The 20,829-nt window shown below is 43.9% G+C and overlaps 1 protein-coding gene across 8 annotated transcripts in view; it reads left to right on the forward strand.

Moving 5' to 3' along the window:
• WNK1 (WNK lysine deficient protein kinase 1) overlaps positions 1–20,829 on the forward strand; it is a 2,404,646-nt gene that overhangs the window by 1,952,237 nt on the left and 431,580 nt on the right. For all 8 annotated transcript variants that reach the window (XM_069628604.1, XM_069628602.1, XM_069628603.1 and 5 more), the window contains 2 exons: positions 6,498–6,571; positions 7,550–8,181. In XM_069628604.1, coding sequence (XP_069484705.1) covers positions 6,498–6,571; positions 7,550–8,181 — 706 coding nt within the window. The remainder of the gene's footprint in view (positions 1–6,497; positions 6,572–7,549; positions 8,182–20,829) is intronic.

Here is a 20,829-nt window from a genome sequence, read left to right on the forward strand (position 1 = left end):
AGGAGCATGGGCGATACTTTCTCGTTCCCCTGGGAGGGCCTGTTTCTATACGCGTTCCCTCCATTGCCGTTGCTGATCCGGCTCATCAACCAGCTCAAGAGGTCACGGTGCAGGATGATCCTCGTCGCACCTGTGTGGTCGAGGCAGATATGGTTCCCGGACCTTCTGGACTTGTCAGCTCCCCCGTCAATCAAGCTGCCAGTGAACGCGGATCTTCTCTCCAGGAAAGGAAGCGCCATCCTCCATCACGACCCGAAGTCGCTGAACTTGTAAGCCTGGCTCCTGCAGCGTTAGAGTTTGGAGGTTACGACATACCGGCCGACTGCAGAGAGGTTCTTGCAAAGGCCAGGGCGTCCTCAACTCTTAAATGCTACGGACACAAATGGAAGAGGTTCTCTGTCTGGTGCCACGCACAGAAGATTAACCCTCTACGGATTACGGCTCCTCAAGTACTGCCGTACCTACTGACGCTGGCCAAGGCTGGACTGGCGCACGCTTCCATCAAGATTCATCTTGCTGCGATCTCCCGATACACCAGAACCACGGGACGGATGTCTTTGTGGTCTTTGTGGTCTCATCTTCTGGTGAAAGAATTCATGAAGGGTCTGTTCAGATCGTTCCCGCCGGTGAAGGCTCCGGCCCCGGCGTGGGAGCTCAACGTGGTGCTGACCAAGCTCATGGGACCTCCGTTCGAGCCTCTGCACTCCGCTCCGTTGAAGTTCTTGTCGTGGAAAACAGCGTTTCTTGTGGCCATCACCTCCGCACGACGGGTGGGAGAGATCCAGGCCCTTTCCTGCAAGCCCCCGTACTTGACTTTTCACAACACGAGGGTAGTGCTCAGGACTCACCCCTCCTTCATGCCCTAGGTGCCGTCGGACTTCCACCTCAACGAACCCTTGGTGTTGCCTGTTTTCTTCCCGTCGCCTTCGTCGCCGGCTGAAAGGACTTTGCACTCGCTGGATGTGGCTAGAGCGCTGAAGTTCTACGTGGACCGCACAAAGAGTTTTCGGAAGACATCGCAACTTTTTGTGAACTTTGGACCTGTCAATCAGGGGAAGGCTCTCTCAAAGGCTTCCATTTCCAGATGGCTCTCCGGCTGTATCATGTACTGTCATCGGTTGGCAAACCGACCGCTGCCCGGCTGTCCGAGAGCCCATTCCACCAGAGCGATCGCAGCTACCACGGCGTTCCTATCTGGTGTGCCCCTGCTGGACATCTGCAGGGCTGCTACGTGGAGGTTGACGCACACCTTCACGAAATTCTACTGCGTCCACCGGGATTCCAAGGAGGAGTCCAGGGTCGGCCAAGCAGTGCTGCGCAACCTGTTCGCCTAAGGTGAGCATGGTGAGAAGGTAAGAGATGCTTAATGTTGAGTTGTTGTATTGCTTAATGTTGAGCCTGTTGCCACCTCCCGTGGTTGTGCATGTGTGTACTATGTATTCTTTTATTCATGAGCATGTGAATCCATGCCAGACCCCATGCTGGAGAAGGAACAAGTTACTTACCTGTAACTGTTGTTCTCCAGCATGGGTCTGGCATGGATTCACATGCGAACCCTCCCGCCTACCCCTCTGCGGCTCTTCACTTGGTCATACTGCCACTTCACGTGCTACCAAATCTGAAGATGGCTGCTAGAGGCAGGGCTTAGGGAGATGACAGCCCTTGGCTGTGGTCAGTATGACGCAGAGATCAGTGATTGGTTACTACTACGAAAGACAGATCAGAAACGAAACTGATACTGATTTTTCTTTACCGAGGATTCCCAGCCTGACGACGGGGAATATTCATGAGCATGTGAATCCATGCCAGACCCATGCTGGAGAACAACAGTTACAGGTAAGTAACTTGTTCCTTACCGGTTGCCTTTCTTCAACTCAGGGGTATCCTTGCGAGAGATAAATGGAAGGAGAAGGTACAGAGAGACCTCACACCTTTTGAAACACTCCTCAGTACCACAACAAAGACAGAAGGCCTGATCTCAACCATGTATAAAGCACTAATAAAAGCCGGGAAGGGTCTACCGTCAACTTGAAGAGTAGGTGGGAAAAGGACCTGAACTTAGAATTACACCCCGACTTGTGGACGAAGATATGTAAAGGGGCCTCGCAAATATCAATAGCGAGCCAGTATAAATTGCACACCATTATGCTCCTCCACAGATGGCAATACGATCCCTAGAGCCCCCTATGCTGGTGACAATGTGGTGAGAGAGCTGACTATTGGCGCATGTAGTGGGGTTGTCCCCATATTAAGATGTTTTGGGATGAGGTCCTGGGATGGATTAGGGGGGTGGATGGAATCCATCGTGAAGCCGCACCTCTTCTAATACTATTTGGTTTAGAGGAATGTGAAGGTCAATTTAGGAGGGTGACTGGAATAGTGGTGCCACTCCGCTCGCTGTACGAGCTTGTCTTGTGATCCATTGGAAAGCGGCCATGGTTCCGGGTAAGAGGGAATGGATAAATGTGGCAACTAACATCTGTATAATGGAGAACATTACAGCTGCCCTCCATTGGAGATCTATGTAGTATGAATTGTTATGGGGCGACTTTGTAAACTAATATATATCCAACGCCTAATGAAGTGTAATGCAAGGGGATTGAGGGTATAGCCCGCAGAGACCACATGGACATGCTAAACAGAAGATAGAAATGTTGTGGTTGTTGCTCACCCGAGGGGGCCCAGAAATTGCTGCTGACTATGCCCCATTTCGGCGACCAGAGCTATGGAATGAGACTAAAACTTAAACAAGGTTCACATGCCACAATTGAGAACACGATCTACAAGGAGGCATGATAGACGAAACACTGTTTCTGGGGGTAGGTGGGAGGGGAGATGGGAGTGTTGCTTTGTGATAAAGGTTTATGGGTTGTTGGAGGGTGGAGTGGAAGGGGAAGATTTTGACAGTTATGACAACATGCTCCAAACAAATGCTTGTAATGATGCTAGACATGCTTTCTGAAAACCTTAATAAAATCAAATTTAAAAGGAAGTCTTGCTGCTTATCATTTTCATGGGAAGATTATTTTCAGGAGTACAGAGATATACATTACGACCTCATTTTTCAGCTCTACTCCAAATGGGTATGTTTGTGCTCCATATTTTACTGTTAGACATGTATGCCAATATGGTTTGCATAAGAACATACAACACAGTGACAATATATTATTGGGCATCCCGTGATCCATCAGCCTTTGCAAAAACAGTGGTTTTGCACTTCTGGGATTTCAAACAATGCACCACAACATTGAAATTGTTCCTTCTAGACTGACGTCCTCACTATATGAAACAATATGCGTTCCTGGTAGCAGTTAACCTCAGCCAGGAGAGTAAGGAGAGATGGCTGTTACCATATGGTGCCTTTCACGTTTCATGGTAAATAACATTTAAAACTCAACCTAGATTTATTCATGGAGTGATTTCTGAGTTTGGTGACCAGGATGTTTCTCTTCTACTATTTAAGACCTTACTACAGCAGAAAGGGTTCTTTATACCTTGGATGTTAGGAGACCCCACCTACTATGTGGAAAGAATGGACTGTTGTGATGAATCCAATGGATTCATCACAGATTCTCCGGCGGTGTCCTCCTCTAATGTGGCCAGGGCACAGCAGTCTCTACCTGATCCTGTGGGCGGCTTCATGTGGGAGGATCACATGGGAGGAGACAACATCCGGAGAGATGCCATGACTTCATTGAACGAGATGCAGCATCTCCCCCTTTTCCATGAGGGAGGCCCTATGATACCGAAGACCCTCATGGCATACTGCCAATTGCTTGTTCCCCGTTGTAGAAGTAAAGTAACACCTTATTCTGGTCAAGTGCCTAACTATGACACAAACACACAGTCAACACAACACTTTTTTCATGTAAAGAACCTTTATCTAAAATCAATAAGAAGAGCTGTTCAAATACCATGTATCCAATAACACCTATGGACTTCAACTCCCAGAATTCCCAAGTACTGAGACGAGGAGGATGCAGGAGTTTGAGCAAGATACCAAGAACCTGAAACCTAACATGAAGTCTAGTTGTTTTTCCAGAGCACCTGTACACTGGCCATTTAAACCTGGCGAGTGCACTTTTTGGAGGAGATGTTGCCTCCTGTCCAAAGCTCCAGGACGCGAAGATCACAGAGCAGAGTAGGCCTTCACATTAGAGGGAGAGACTCTGTACCGGAGACAAGTGCTGTGGAGACACTGGGAGCCACAGGAGAGGTCCTGGTTGTTCAGTAATTCAAGAAGGTGTCATTCTCCATTCTGGGACTGCACGGAAGCATGCGTGTGACAGTGGAAGCACAAGGGAGGGAAGTCTGCAGAACATCTACACACTCAAGTTTGGAAAGGAGGTGAAAGCAGCACGCTGCAGAAGGGCGTACTGGACCGGAGATGCTGGAGAAAGTATGATAGTCTTCCCGAAGCCGGTGGGGACCCCGGGGATTTCCAGCATCTGCAGCAGTTTGAACTAATACCATTGAAGAATTGTTTGAATGCAGAAAAGGCAAAGTATAACCCCCAATGCACTATGAATACCTAAAGTGCAAATGCGGGGCAAACCTTACCACAAACATTCATTTGAAATCAAGAACAATACATACGGTTAACACTGAGAAACTATAAAATGCTTGAAGTCCTGCCATTTAAGATATCAGTAATTTAAGATGTATACAAAGTCATAGCAGGTGAGTACACCAGGCAGTGGGCATTGCATAAAGGAACCTTGCAGGAGAGTACACCAGGCAATTTGCAAGCCCCCCAGAAATATTAAAGAAGCATTGTGTTGTCTGACCCAATGAATGATTGGCGTTTGTTGCTTGAACCAAGGAAAGACTGATGTTAAAGAAAAACAGTGTTTTCCAAATCAGGGAGAAAGTTATGTTAAAGTAAGACAGTTAAAGAATTTGTTACCAAAAAACAAACTTTGTGAAGCAAAGCAGGAAACGAAGGAACTACTAGTAAGAGACTGTTTTCACTCTACTTAAGAATCCTGGGGAAGCGAAACACCCTCTGCAACCAAGCGCTTCCACCTCGAAGAACATTTTTGTTGGTATTGTTCTTACTTCAGTTGTGAACACTTTTTGCGAGTTTCAAATTGTTTGTAGTGTCTGCGTAGGATGTTTTGGACACAAACACAGAGAGGCATTTTCCCCGCCCTTTTTCATTTAATAAATATCTTTGAAAAAATCATGACAACATTGTGTCCTGCTCTCATTTCTGACCCCTCACGCTGTAGACTAAATTATCAGCTAGGTGCTCTACACACGTGCGGTGCCAGGGAACATTCCCCCCTTTAGTAGAGACTCCTAACACAGAATATATAAGAGACTGTATACTTAAGAGCAACAAGGCTATTCAAAAGGAAGGACAATACTTACCAGTGACCTATGAAGACAGCAGTACCTGTCAACATTATTTTTCATCCACACTCCAGAACCTACTCGCACTTAGAGGGAAATACAAGCTCATTTAATTTGCCTTGAAAACGACCTGGGGTCGAAACACATGTTGGCTGCAATCAGTCACTACTATTTGAACTAGAAGAAAACATGTATTTGATAAATTGCGAAACTATTGGATTCATTTTTTATATTTACTGACAAACTGTAGATACTTGCTGGCCAAGTGCGATCCTCCAACCTAATCAAATAACCTCTAACTTACCAACTAGTTGTGGTTTATGGAGCAGCTTCAAAGGATCATGCTGTGTCAAAGTCTACGATAGCAAGGTGACCTATGGACTGCCATGGTATCCTGCATGAACTTATATAGGTGATGGGCTGATCATGTGACAGCTTAGCTGTAAGGGGAAAAGTAGCAACTGCTGAATCTCTAGTAAATACCCCTCGTCTTGACTATCTGCAGCAAAAGGACACAATTCCCAACAGTATTCTACTAACCCTTTTAATCAGTCATTGACTCCATGGTAGAAGCACATGTATCAGACTATCCTAAACTATTTGTGTAAATGAAGACAACCTCTCTGGCTCCCAAGTATTTACTTTTCTCTATTCGTTTAAAAAATGCATGTGAATCTATAAAGATCCAGGGCTTCTTAAAGTTGTTACTTTTCTCCAGCATTTGTAACTTTTGTAGATTCACAGATGAAGCATTCCCTGACCCCAACCATCCGTAAGAGGCTGATAAATGTCTGCATGCTTTTAGAGTCTGATTTCTTGTACATTCCACCAAGAATTTAGCCATTTGCGGTGATGTGCTTGTGGAGCAGCGGTCTCTGGAGAACTAAGAGTACAGAGGTTATTGCAGTTCACAACACAATATGAAATTTGGGGGATTGTGGAACTAACATTAGAAGAAATGCTCTGAATGTGTGAACGAATTACAATTATGACTTGTCAAAGCTGACATTTCTTTAACCAGACCACATATTTAGTCATTTTATATTTAGTCATTGTATGATATGCCCAAATCTTAGCTCACTTTTGTTTAATTTTCTGTATTTGGTTTCAGGCAATCGCTGATCATCTGTTTGTTTTTGCAGGTTCAGAGCCCAGAGATCCAATTTACAGGGCACCAATTTCTGCTGTTGGAGTCCTTAAAATGGGTCGATTTCAGGTAAGAGTCACTCATTCATGTTGAAAGAGTGCAGGGTCCCATTGAGGAGTGTGTTACAGAAAATAATATAATGTAGTACACAAACTGGGGTGCTTGATGATACCTGGCATGTGGTACCACTGTTGGAAGGCTGTAGTTAAAGTGGAACTAGTAGTAATATGTTTTCTCTACAGCGGTTTAATGAACCTATGTTAACAAATTGTTGTTTTCACTTCAGCATCTAAATAATTCTATTAAACTGATCTGTCTTTATAGATGTAGTATTCCAATCGAGAACATTTTGCATAAACTGCTTTCTCCTGTATGCTGCACTTGAGCCGTGGCTCTCGCTCAACCAAACTACACAACAAATGCAACTGTTCTAGTATCTCTAAATGACTATGGCTGTTGATAAATTGCAGTTTGTACTCTACTACTGCCCGTCAACACCTGTTTGTAGTATCACGAGTGCTCTTTTACTTGCATACAGCTGGCTTCAATTGCAGGGGAAGTCTCATTTAGGGAAGTGTACATTTGAGGTTGCATGTAAAAGCTAAAGCATGCCTTAAAGAGGCAGGTTTATACAGAAAGAAATGTAGTTGGCATACAACTATGTGCATTATGCGTTTAAAGGGCAACTGACTGGAGTTTACCTTTACATTAGTCTTGACTATAAATATCTGTGGAAACAACATGAACACAGTGTTGACAACATTTCACTGATGGACCAGCACCTTACTAGCACCAAAACCTAAAATGCCAAACTTTGCACAAGTGATTGCGCCACAGCTTATGTACACAGCTAAGCAGTCCAATATGCAAATTAACACATTGGATATGTTATTGAAACTGCCCTGTGGAGTTGAATAAGTTTAGTTTGAGGGATCCTTTGTGAGGCTGCTTCTGAATTATTACTGTTCACTGCACACTATTGCCTTTAATATGCACTATTATCAAAGGTGCTACTAACTTGTTTCAGCTTTGTCTTTTTGCTTGTAGGTATCTGTTGCAGTGGATGAAGAATTGAGACAGGAGAACATAAAACCAGTTCGCACTTTAGCCACCAGTTCTTCAAGTTCTTCTTCGCTGTCAGGTAGCAGCCCAGAGAGTACTCTCGTGAAGAAGACCTCCACTGGAAGATCAGCCTCCGATGCTGTAGACGGTGTGCTTTTGCCTAAAATTCATAGTACAAAGGAGGAAGGTTGTTCAACTAAGGTTGGGCGTTTTCAGGTGACAACAACAGCAACTGATCAAGTTGGTCGATTTTCTGTGTCAAGGACTAAAGATGAAGTTACCTGCAGGACAGACAAAGAACGCCAAACCATGAACTCTGAGCAAGTTATTCTTCCATCGCCAAAAAGAAGGATGTCTGAGCCAGTTGAGAGCTGTCTAATGTTGCACCTAAATGGACCATCATCTGAGCTGGAAATGGCCTTCCTGAATGAGATGGCAAAAGAGCACCGAGACAACCACTTATGCAGCCCAGTTTCTCCACAGCCCACCGGTTCAAAGATCAGCTTGGTTGCACAGAGCCTAAGCAACTCTTTCAATTCTTCCTATATGAGTAGTGATAATGAATCTGATATTGAGGATGAGGACCTTAAGAAAGAACTGCACAGATTGAGGGACAAGTAAGATTTATTTTTAAACACTGTAAATGCATTTGCTTTTTTATGCAGAAATTGGTTAATTCAATTCACCAAGTCAATGGTTTTTTACCAGATTAAATAACCTGTTAAGTGCTAAGCTGATAATTGTCCATGTCCAAAGCATTTCATTTAGAAAGCATTAATTGATTAACCCATCAAGCATTTTGTAGGAAACTATTTGAACACTAAAAGGATACAAAAAAGGAGGAGAAATTGTTTTTCGTTTCAAAGAACATTTATCAGTATGTAATGGTTCTTATATAGCAAGACCTATGCCATTTTGGCTGTCCCTTGCACCTAGGTTCTGTAAGGGAGGGAGTTGTTACAATAAGTAGGACAAGAGGGAGCAGCAAGGCACACAACTGGAGGTGTTTACGTGTGCAGAACAGAAGCAACTGTCTTCTTCATGATAGTCTGATTCTAGGTTAGTTTAGTTAGGGCCGAGTATGTGGCGTTTTATGTTTTGCCTTAAGAGAGACCCACGTGGGACTTTTGTACTCGGTAGCCTGAAGACGAGTTATGCCGCACGAGCATGCATGGCTCAGTAGACTGTTTCATGGTGTGAACAGCGTTGTTGGTTGTGAGATTGGCAGGGATTGTTCAAGCTACTTAGTCGCTATTGTGAGCACATTTGCTAGTTGGTGTGATAGATAGTGGTGGTATTTGGTGCTTCATTTTTAGCAGCCTATTGATGTATGATTCCAGAAGAGAAGTGTAGAAGCGATGCAGGTGTGAATCCTGCATGAATCCATCCTGTGTGTAGGCCAGGAGTAACCGATTCCTGTGAGTTGTATATTTATTGGAAATTTATGGAGGTGACCCTTTGGTATCTGTGTATCCAGAGGGGACACACGAAGATCATTTTCCTATTAGTCTAGTCAAACCGGTAGGGTGACTTATTTAGAAGATGAGTTGTCCAGTAGGGGTACGAGTGTTGCAGAGTTGTGTGGCAGCCTCCTCATGCCTCTGTGTTGGCCAGTGTTGTTACAGGGGTGCTATCAGGCAGTGTGCGTTGGGGTTCATGTATATAAGGTGGGAAAAGGGAAAGGCGAGTCAGTTGATTTGATGAATAGTTTTAGAAGGGTGGAAGGATGTGCTGGACTGATGGTATTTTTCAGAAAGTGGGGTTGGTCTTTGCAGTTTTTCAGGCATGTTCTTGTTACCTTGTCCCTACCTGGTTTGTGCTTGTGGATGAGATATTGACATCTTGAAGTCCTGTGTCAGTAGTTGTGTGCGATTGACCACGTAGGGTTCAGATAATCCATGGGTGTAACAGCGATATTGCAGAAAAATTGAGGTCTTGAAATTCTGTGTACAACGTTGTAGGTATTAGACCGGCCGAGTGCATTTCAACAGTGTCTACTATGGATGTAATAAGGCAGGCGTTGATGTCCTTTGTCTGTTATGGAGGACATATAATTGAGACAGATCTGATTGAATCTGGACTTTGAGTGATTTTTCAAAGGTCAGGTGGTCTTCCAAGGTGCATAATTCCTTGTGATATATAGTGTTCTCTAGGTTGGTTGCCGGGAAATAAAGAGAAGCCCCCTTGTTGTTTTTCCGGTGGAAGTGTGCAACTGTTACTAGTGCCACATTGCTGGATCCGAGTGTTTTTAGGTGGCACGTATCAAATTAATTACTTCATGTTGGATTCTGGGTCCCTGCTCTGGACAGATTGGTGTGTGATGCACAGGGTTTTGAATTCCATGCTGGCTTTGACTGAGGTTCAGGGGAGCAGGGTAATTCCATCATTCCTAGCTGAGGAGGAGTCTTGCTGCTATGTTTTGCCCTCTTTTGAGATTGCTTAACAGGTATTCCTAGGGGACTTTGTAAAGGCTGTTGGCATGATTCAGTATTAAAAGTACTAGGGCGATGACTGCCAGGATTCGATGTAGGAACACCAGGTATGGAATGATGCGACGGATCACTGTTGCTTGAAAAACGCAGCTTCTCTGCCATAAAGATTTAGCCTGGGCTTATGGGAAGGTAATTGTCTGATACGGACTGTTGATATTGGCAACTGGCACATTGGCATTCCTTCATGCTAAGGAATGTGTGTGTGGGCCAGGTTGTTTTGGAGCCAAAAATCATCATTTCACTTTTAGTTTGGTTGAGTTTCTTAATTGTTTGCCAAACGTGTTCCTATCTCTGAGGCAGGTTTTTTAGTTGAGGCATGGGTACGCTGTTGAGAACTTGAGGGTTTGCTCCATACTTGTAGCAGACTGAATCGGATTTGTTGATGACTTGAGAAGTCATGTAGCTGATGAATAGTACTGGTGTGATAATGGACCGTTGGGCTAAACTGCAGGTGATACTGTGGTGGTTAATGTTTTGAAAGTTTACATTTTGCTGCTATTGTTTCTGTTTTAGTGCAACATTATTTTTCAGTGTATTGTGATTACTTCCAGTCTGATATCAACAGGTCTTTTTAGGAGGATTTTGTAAATGATGGTGTAGATGGCAGGTGACCTATCCAGGAGAAGTGCATTTGGTGTGTTAGTGTTGGCATTGTTAGCTTGGGCTATTGGGTGCGCTTGCACCACCCATGAGCAAAACTATTGCTTTAGAGTACAGATAAGGAGAAATGGCATATGAGGAGGGAGACACAGCTTGTTGATGTTTGGTTATTTTCCCGCCCATGGCCATAGAGATTACTCTATGGCCATTCCCACCCAGTTTCTGCCCCTTCTCGCCCAAAACACCTCTTCATGGGAACTCTTTGAGCTTGCTTTAATCAAATCTTACCATCTAACCTTGCACTCGATGTGCCAGTCAGTGTTTTTTCAACACAGTCTTCTGAGAATTGACTCATTTGGAGCTGTAAACCTGCTACTGTTGTAATAAAAATGTATTTGCCAGGTCAAACCACTCGATTGTATAAGCACTGTGTGTCCTTCACTGAAGTCCTGTTAAACATTGGCAAAGCCAACAGTTTTGGCCTGTATATAAGTATTAGGCCTTCGCTAGGCACCGCTATTAGATGCCCAAGTATTCACAGCATTGTGCACTTGATACCATCAGTCGCCATTTATCCCCACTACAGCAAGGCGTGGAAAGTGCCTTTCACATGGCTACACAAAAGTCCAAACTATTAGCATTGCCAATGCTTGTTTTAAGCATGTCCTACAACGATGAGAAAATTGATTTGGTGTCCCTCGTCAGTTTGATTTAATGTACTTGCTTGATCATGATGATGTTGCACTCCAGGTGATCCAGACGTTTAGATGAACTGTGTAGGATTTTTAAAGGCTATGCTGGAGACTGGCCCATAGCTCTCCGGGTCTATTGAGTTGTGGGTTTTATTGTTAGTAAGCCTTGACGTATGTGGTTTTGAAGGCTTGTGAAGCAGTACCTTAAATCTATTGATGAATTAAGGAGTGATTATAGATCTGGCAGAGGCCAGGTTGTTGCGTTTAGCTTTGTAGAAGTTGGGCGGTGAATCATGTATGTGTCATGCTGCTGGGTTGCTAGCATTCAATCAGGCTGGAAGGCGTTCAGAAAATTCTGGATGAGTTGTTCGGTGCTGATTCAGTTTCATAGTTATTGTAGTGTTCTTTTTTTCTAGAAGGTCTTGAATTTGTAGGAATTTCGCCATTGAAGTTTTGGGAGTTTGCGTTGCAGAGTTTTTTTTTTAATGAGGGTCACTGCAATGTAACGCCCTAATGGGCTCTTGGATACCTTTCAGACTTTGGAACATTTCTTACTGGGGGCATTATGCTAAATCTATGTGATGCACATAGGGCTCTTTTTTCACCTTTACTATCCCCTGTCCTGAATATAGTTGTAGGTTGTATCCCCAATCCTTCTGTTCTCTTTCATGATGTTGAGGTTGGCGATTTTACCATCTAGCTGCTTCTTTTTTTCGGGAGATTAAGGGAGTCCTCTTTGGGGCCTACATGTCACATATCTGTAATGAACTTTCATTGCAGGAAAATATTCCTTCATCTAGTGTTCTTGGGTAGTTAGGGTGGTGGAGGGAGATTTTTCTGCAGTGATGGATGGCCTTCCACAATCGGATGATTGATGCTTAGTTAGAGCTACAGCTGTGGGTGAAAATGGTGATTGAAATAGTGAGAGCGACCCCAGTGTGGAGGGAGTGAGTTACTACTGTTGTAGGTTTTTCAATGCAGAATATCCTAGCCAGAGTTTTTGCCTTTGCATGAGAGGCTCCCCTCACAGATTGCTTTAAGAAAAGTCCCCCCAAGGTCGTGGGACAGGGTTTGATATCCATGGGGAAGTCTTCCAGGTACTCGTACGTCCCATCCCCTTTCCTCCATACTGTATCGTCGTCCCTCCCTAGGACGGGAGACGGAACCTTTTTCACCAGAAAAAATCTTGTTTCCCTTTATAGTTAGAGGCACGGCCCTGGGAGCATGCGCTCCCCTGACTCCGCCCACTGGCGCCACTCCACAGTCCTCTTTTCCGCATCAACAGGAGGGGACTGCTTTCACCAGCGCTCCTGGGTTTGGCTTTGGCCTTGTAATAACATGCGCTCCTCCCCGTATTCTGTCATTTGTCTTTAATCAGGTACTCTGTCCTCTGGCGCCACGCTCCTCCCAGGCACACATCCACATCTTTGGGCTTCAGCAGGTGTCCATCCTGTGAAGGGCTCTTCCCTACGTCCGACCCCCACAGTCTTTGCCTCCTCTGCCTTGCCCCCATCATGGCTCGGAGGGTTGTACCGCGTGTGACAGGCTTACACCGCACGCTTTCAAGAACCAGGTTAGCTCAGTGGAGGGAGCTCTTCGAACGATCACCTCCAGAGGACTTGAAGGACTTTGTCAAGGCCCAAGGTAGGACCACTCTTTTCATCCGCACCCCAAAAGGGCGACTCCTTCTCGAAGCGTCTGAGCGGCAGGGGCCATCCAGGTTCTAACACCAGTATGCCTACCGAGGCAACTTCAGCTACCGGCTGCCAGGCCGAGGGGTCGCTAGATTCTGCTGGTGATGTCGCTGAGGGACCGCAAGGTTCGTCTACCGGGTGTCAACCTGAGGGGCTACACCCCATTACTGGACAAATGTCTTAGGGGGTGCCTGTACGCAGCGCTACTGGTGACACAGCCAAAGGCACAACTCCTGTTAGGGAGAATTCTCATTTTATGGCTTATGTCCCTTACCTAGTGAGTCCCTCAGCAGCTTTGCTGGATCTCTGGATTTATTTCTTTCCATTTGGTAAGAGTGTGAGCTTTTCCCCCACTCTTACTTGTGTTTTGCTATGTATTTGTACCTGTTGTTGGTGATTGTGGACTCTGGAGTACACCACTTCAGTAGACCCCTTCTCTTGTGTGTCACCCAGCACCTTCTGTGCAGTGACACAGGGTTGACTACTGTCCCCCAGAAAAGGGTAAAGTTACCATTAACTTTACTTAGTCAAATTAACTACAGATCCAGTACACCCCATCTTACATGGAGTACTGGAAGGGTTAACTCTTAGCCCTTTTTATCTGTACCTCCTAGAGCATTGTTTCGCTCTTTTAACATTTAGACATGGCTGGTGGCAGTGGTATCTACCCTAATTTGTCTACCGCGGTTATCTTCTATAACCGTGGTAATATTGGATTCTATTGTATTAGCCTTGAACTTAAACTCGCTTGACCAAATACTTTTTCATTTGGCTCCGGTGCAGTTTATTCGCCATTTCTTTTTGTTAAACTCCTTCTTGTGTTTTACTTTGCGCGCAAACCAGGTTTGCCTTCTTTGTTCACTGTCTTTTGGCGGGATTCTGCCAAGAAGCCCTCCTCAATGCGCCTAGGTGTCTAGGTGGGCTGAATGTGCACAGGGTACATGGGAAACCCAAGTCGCACTTTTTCATGATAGGCTGAGGTGGTTGTCCGGGCTGGACCACCCCCCTGCTGGGTGATTGACAGCCAGGCTGTGCGAATGGGGGATTTTCGCATAAAAGGCAGGTCTCTTGGGCTAGAAGTCGAGTCGCCACTGGAACTACAAGGAACCGAAGAGAAGGGGAGGAGAGGTCGACTGCTACAACTATCCCGTCCCGGTGAAGCCCTGCATCAGTCCTGAGCCATCTACCCTTCAACGACTAATAGAAGATCCAGTTCGGAGTCGTCTTCCCTTGAGCCTGGTGGGGATAACCAGCTCATCTTCTTCAACCACAGGTCCCCTTCACGGTCGAAATCGCTGCACACTGCTGTAGTGGTCATGATAGCCACCTGAAGAGCCTCTTCTGTTTTTAAGGAGCGCACCTTTTATTCATTGTCGCTGCTGCCGGCCTCATCCCTGTGTGGTGTAGACCCTCTTCATCGTCCTTCTTCGTGCCGAAGCCAGGAATCGTGGGTCTACAGGAAACTACCAGGAACAACTGCCTTGGCACCAGCTTCTTCTTTGAAAAGGTACCGTGTCCTGGGTGAAATCCCTATTTATAACTTATAACTTTTGCTTCCGAACATTTGACAATATCTAAAGTACTCTTGGCAACTTTGAATCGCGAACTATCCGACGTGTGATCCTCGACACAGGAACCCGGTTCCACTTGACACTGCCTCCGGCCTCTTGACTCTTGCATTTCTGTCCATGAGTGTTCTTCGATTCTGTTTGCCTAACTAACATATTGCCTATGATTTTTGCCCCCAACTCTCTTTGGGTATCTCAGGTGCTAAGTGTGTTTTTGCCCCGGTAGCATTTCTTGCCGCATATACGCGTTTATTTAGTATACCGAAGTGTCAAAAAATGATCGCAATCGTATTCATGATAACATGTATTGTTCCGTAACACCGGTTCTCTCAAACACAGGGTACTTACCTTGATTCATACCGTGCACCGTGAATTGGTCAGTTGTAGTGTATTTAACGTGTGGTTTTAAATTTAATAGAAGTGTTGTGTTGATAACGAATGGTTTTAAAGTAAATGTACTTATATTTTTTTACCTGAAACCTTGAGTCAGTGGTTGCTTGAGTCACAGTAATTGTGGTCCCTTTGTGTAATCTCTTCTACTGCTCATATACTCTTGAGATAAGCCTGGCTGCTCCGCTACTGCTACCACTTTAACATAGTAGTACAGGGTTGTACCAAAGGTAAAACTTGTATTGCCACGCCACCTATAGTCTTAATTGTGCGTGGTGGTCCCTGAGGGCACTGTACAGTATTATGCCTAACAACTCCTACCAGACCCCGTCCTGAGGTGCAGGGTAGGCCTCAAGCTCCACCGCCAAGAGTCTTGGAGGAGGCCAGGCCTAGCGTGGCAAGCACCACGGTGCAGGCACGTGGCATGCAGCCCAACAAAATGGCTGCCACGCCAGAGAAGATGGCCGCTCGTCCAATACTGTCCCCCTTTGTGGAGCAGGTGGGAGAACGAGTTTTGAGGTGGGGACTGGTCTTTATCAGGTACATGGCCTACAGCATATCCTTCAGCGTCTCAGGGCAGATACATCCCACAAGCAGCAAGGCAGAGTACACCCAGACCTCAGCAACTGCCCTACTCCTGCGCCACCTTACGCCCCACTGGCCTATGAGGACAGGTTTTTTGAGAAATTCCTCACACTTCAGGATGTGATCAGGGACATGTTAGCTCCGGTCCAACCACCTGCGCCCATAGTCATTCCTCCTATGGCTGCAGCGCCTCAGGCCCCCGCACAGCCTCAGCTGCCCGCGCTGGCCCCCATGGTTTCCGGCTCCTCTGCCTCCTGCACCCCAGGCAGTTCCATACCAGCCTCCACAGCAGGCTCTGGTTTCCACACCTCAGCCTGCGGCGCCCAATACTCCTCCACCTGTCCGGACCAGCAGGACACCCTTGTGGACACCGATGAGGAGGAAGACCCCGACACCCCATCTTCTTTCAAAGCATTCCATGAACGGCTTGCAGGTGTGGCCGAATACTTGGGGCTTCCACAACCCGAGGTTGACGAACCATGGTGGAGGTCCTGACCAAGGTCCTCGCTCTACGCCCCGCTCCTAGAACAGGGATTCTGAAGCAGAAGGACATTGTCGCCTTGGCCAAAAAGGGATGGCTTAAACCCCATTAGGCGCATCCCACCAACCGGCACCTCAACACCAAGCACAGGTAATTGGAGGGGGATACGCTCTTGCTGTCGGCTCACCCTCAACCACACTCTTCAGTGATTGCCGCGGCCTCCATCTACTCGAAGCTGCAGTCTTCCTCAGCCACCTTGTCCTCTGCTCTGCTAGGCCAGGAGGAGATGATCTTTAGGTACACAGTTAGGCAAGCTTCAAGGCGGGGCTGGCAGAAGCAAAGATGGCGGCTCAAGACATCATGGAGTCCACAGTGGCGCATATAGACAACTCAGTCCGTGCCATCTGCATCACCACAGACATGAGGAGGACGGTCTAGTTGCGGGCTACCAAATTCAATCTGGATGTCCAGGAGCACATATTGGACCTTCCATTCGAGGGTAGCGACCTCTTTCTTTCCACCAGCGATGAGGAACTTTATAAGAATAATAGTTCCCAGACTGCGAAATCCTCATCTTTTTTTTAAAAAAAAATGTATTTTGATTTAGTTGCAAAACAACTTTTCAAATATTCTTTTATAATACACAAATTAAAAGCTTTGTATATTGTTTACATCTCTTTAGCATGGCATCATCTATTCGCATGTAATTTCAATCAACTATCAAACGAGGTAAGAAACTTAGTTAAAATAAGAAAATAGTAAAAGAGTAAGAAAAGGCAAAAGTTAAAGATTAGGCAAAACAATTCAGCCGCACATTGCAATAACTACCGAGTATGTCTACAATGGAGATCTTCCAATGTTCTTGAGGTGCTTATACGTATCTACAGACATTAATCCATAATTTGACAATACAAGAAGTACTGTTGCTATTTTCTGTTTGATCCAACAAAAGAAAGGAGGATTCCAATAGTAATCAGTGCTTTGTGATTCATGCACCATAAGACATATGTTTGTGTGAATTATATCTCTTTGCAGCTGTGTTGCTGTGCATGCCCATTTAGTTTAATTTTCTCTAAGCGTCTCATAGTTGATAAATTGAGAGATATGCTCTGTGCATTTCGCAACATCATCCACACCATATTTTTGTCTAGGGCACGATACTCATTGAAGTATTTATGGAAAAATAATTGCCTAATACACTCCAATGCTTCGCAGTCTAGCATTATGTGTTTTAGTGTCTCTTCACTTTTATCACAATAGATGCAGATTGTATTTAAAGTTTTCTACTTGTCCCACATAGCTGTTCTTGTTTTAGTTGCCCATAGATCGAATCTAAATCTCATTATCTTAATTCTATATTGTATGTCAGGATGTTTCCTGCAATATTCGGGAATGTTTTTTTTTCTTCTTCTTTCTGTATGTTGTTTCTGGAATACTTGATATTTCTCACAATCTGCTATCGTTTTTATCCAGTCTGCCTCCCACACTTTTAATTTGGCACGGTTAGGGTCAGATGCTAGGAGGTTCTCACAGGTGTCTGCATTGATCATTATTTCTTCGCAATTTCTTTCCCATGTATTTATCATGTAATTTCCTACTTCCCTAAATGCCTGTGTTCCAATACCTATTACTGTGTTCTCATACTTCGCTTTATTTTTACATTTTGCGCAAAGCATTAACATATTCCATTTCGCTACAACTTCCAAGGAGATCAATCCTAATTTGTGCCGAAGGATTTGCATTGGGAAGCTTTTTGGTATAGACAACAGGGTCTTCCAAAATGTGCCCTCCAATGCTATCTATCAAGGCTGATCTTGGAGAGTCCTACTGGCTGCTCCGTATGTTACGATGGGTACAACCCTTTGTATGTAATGCTAGGGATGTCTGTAAATTTCCCATATTTCCTTTGTATCATTTTAGCTTGCGGGCATAGATTGTTCATTTTATATTTCAAGTCTTCTTTATACGGTAGATCATTTTTATTGGTGTTCATATTGATTCCCAAATATTTTATTTTATCTTGGTTTCGTTTCTTAGAGCTCATTTCTTTAGCGCCCATCATTACATTTGATTTCTCAGGGTTTATTCTTAAATGATTCCACCTGGCATGGGTTTCCAATTCCCACAATGATCTTCGCAAGCCTTTCAGAGTTTGGTCTATTATTGTCAAGTCATCTGCATATAGCAGATGACTTATCGTAGTTTGGTTGATTTTGGGCGGAAAGGATCTGGCTCTCCTAAGGTGACTCCCCACATCACTGATGTAAACATTTAAAAAAGAGTTGAAGCCAGCAAGCACCCCTGTTTCAATCCAGTATTCGTTAGAATAGATATAGTTAAGTGTCCTTCACTATTTAGTTTAACTCTTATAGAGGTTCCTGAATGGAACTATTGGATTCGGTTAAACAGCTGGGCGGGGCATTCAGCTTGTTTTAATTTATCCCATAGTTCGAACCGGGATACTGTTTATAATCGATGTAGGCCGCATATATGGGTTTCTTGGTATTGATTGCTTGCTTTTTGAGCGCTTGCATAATCAGGAGGTTGGGAGCCGTGCCCACACCAGCTATGAAACCTGCTTGGTTTTTATCTTTCAAATTGTTTTCATTAGACCATTTTTCAAAGGCTGCTAATATAAATCTCGTGTAGATTTTACCAGCTGAGTCTACCAGGGCCAGAGGTCTATAGTTTTCGCCTTTTAACCCATCTCCTTTTTTGAACACACAGAATATTATGGACTTTTTCCAGGAATCAGGAATTTTTCCTGTTCTGCTTATCTGCTCATAGATTTTATGCAGTATCCAAGCCCATTTCTCAAGTGATTATTTAAGCGTGGCATTGGAGATGACATCAGGCCCATGGGCCCTTGATGTGCTAAGTTTTTGTATGGCTATTTTTATATCTAAAAGTTCGATATTCCGACTTGACATACCTGGGTGATGTTCAACTTCTGTTTCTGATTCGTGCTTTTCACATTGGGACAATGTCGAGAAGTGCTTCACCCAGCCCTCCTCGTCCAATACTGTCAAGTGTATGGGGATTGCTATCCACATTCACCCCCTCCCTTAGCAGTTGCCATATGTGCGGACTAGCTTTTGTTGTTAAAGTCCTCAACATCTGTTCATTTTCTTTTTGTGTTTTTTTATTGTTTTAGCTGTTATAAAACAACTTTTCAATATACAAATGTATACTTATTAAAAAATAAACAATTCAGTATACAATATACTGTCTCAGCAACCAAATATAAACTTTCTATATAACAATCATCTCATGTATATACACAATATGAATAAAATAAGTAGAAATAAAACAAACAAAGAAAAAGGAATGATACATACAAATAGTTCATAAAACTGGCTTTGTGGATCAATTGATTATCCCATTTCTAAATGTCAGGTCAACGAAATCACTGCTTGAGTCAATGTAACTTCTTCACATACAAGATTTCCAAGATTCAAAGAAATTAAAAAATGTGTCAATGCTATATGTACCAGATAGTTGTTAGAACACAGTAAAAAGGACCAACGCATATCTTGGTCAACTATTTCTAAGATAGGAATCACTTTTGAGAAATGAACTAGCCTTATAGCAGTTAGCTGAGCACAATAGCAAACCAGGTGTTCTAAAGATTCAATCGAGTTAGAGTCCATGCAAAATCTACAAGACACAAGCTCTTTATATCTCAAATTTCGTCTTACTTGAACTTGGTAGATAGGCCATAGGTCAAATCGTGCTCTCAAAAAACCTGCTTTAATGTTACAGAGGGAAATTTTAATAGATATGCCTCTGGACTTTTTACCACTTTAGGCCAAAACCGAAACTTACATAGCTGGCGATACTTTTGACATTTGTCTAACGTAGTGGTCCAATCTAGTTGATATATATGTTTTTTTGACTTCTCTGGATTGGTTATTAGCATGTGAATTGATACATTAGCATTTGCTAAACTTTCTAAACATGAGTCAACCCATTGTTTTGCAAAATTCTTGTCTGAAGTTAACATATAATCAGCGATTATCAGTAACATATTTGCTTTTTGATTTGCCATTAAACATTTATGAAGCAACATACAGCATTGCCATATATAGACTGTGTGCATAGAGATTAGGCCCAGCTCATAGCACAAGCAAGGGCCAGGTACACATTGAGGCAAAGTGAGCACCGCCCTCCAGAATTTTGCTTCAATTCTGTCAAAGTTTACATTTTTACAGTTCAAAAGAGTTTCCGCTCCATATAAAATTGAGGGAATTACTTTCATGGTCCAGAAGATTATTGCAGGTTTTATAGTGAATTTCCCAAACTTGTATTGTATAATTTTTGTCTGAGATATAGCCGTGTTCAGCTTTGCCTCCATGCGCTCCACCTGGCTACATAATTTGACTGAGCCTTCAAAATACATGCCCAGATAGGAATATGTTGTCACAATTTCTAAAGGTATGTTATTTATTGACCACTTGAATTTGTTCTTATGGGGTCTAGTTGCATAATATGCTACAATCTGGGTTTTCTTGGTGTTAACTACCAGCTGGCTCATAAGTAGATAGAAGTTAAATGCATCAAGAAGATTCTGTAAACCTTTCGGCGTTTTTGATATAAGAACTATATCGTCAGCGTAATTCAAATTGGTGATTTTTTGCCCTCTAAGGACTGGGGCATCAGATGGAATCTGCAGAAAGGCCGAACTTAGATTGTTTATTAAATAGTTGAATTTTGCCGCAGCTAGTAAGCAACCTTGTTTTAGACCTTGTGCTGTCTTAATGGGA

The sequence above is a fragment of the Ambystoma mexicanum genome, chromosome 12, assembly GCF_040938575.1.
Source record: "Ambystoma mexicanum isolate Mex_15411 chromosome 12, UKY_AmexF1_1, whole genome shotgun sequence".
In the NCBI taxonomy this organism is placed as follows: Eukaryota; Metazoa; Chordata; class Amphibia; order Caudata; family Ambystomatidae; genus Ambystoma; species Ambystoma mexicanum.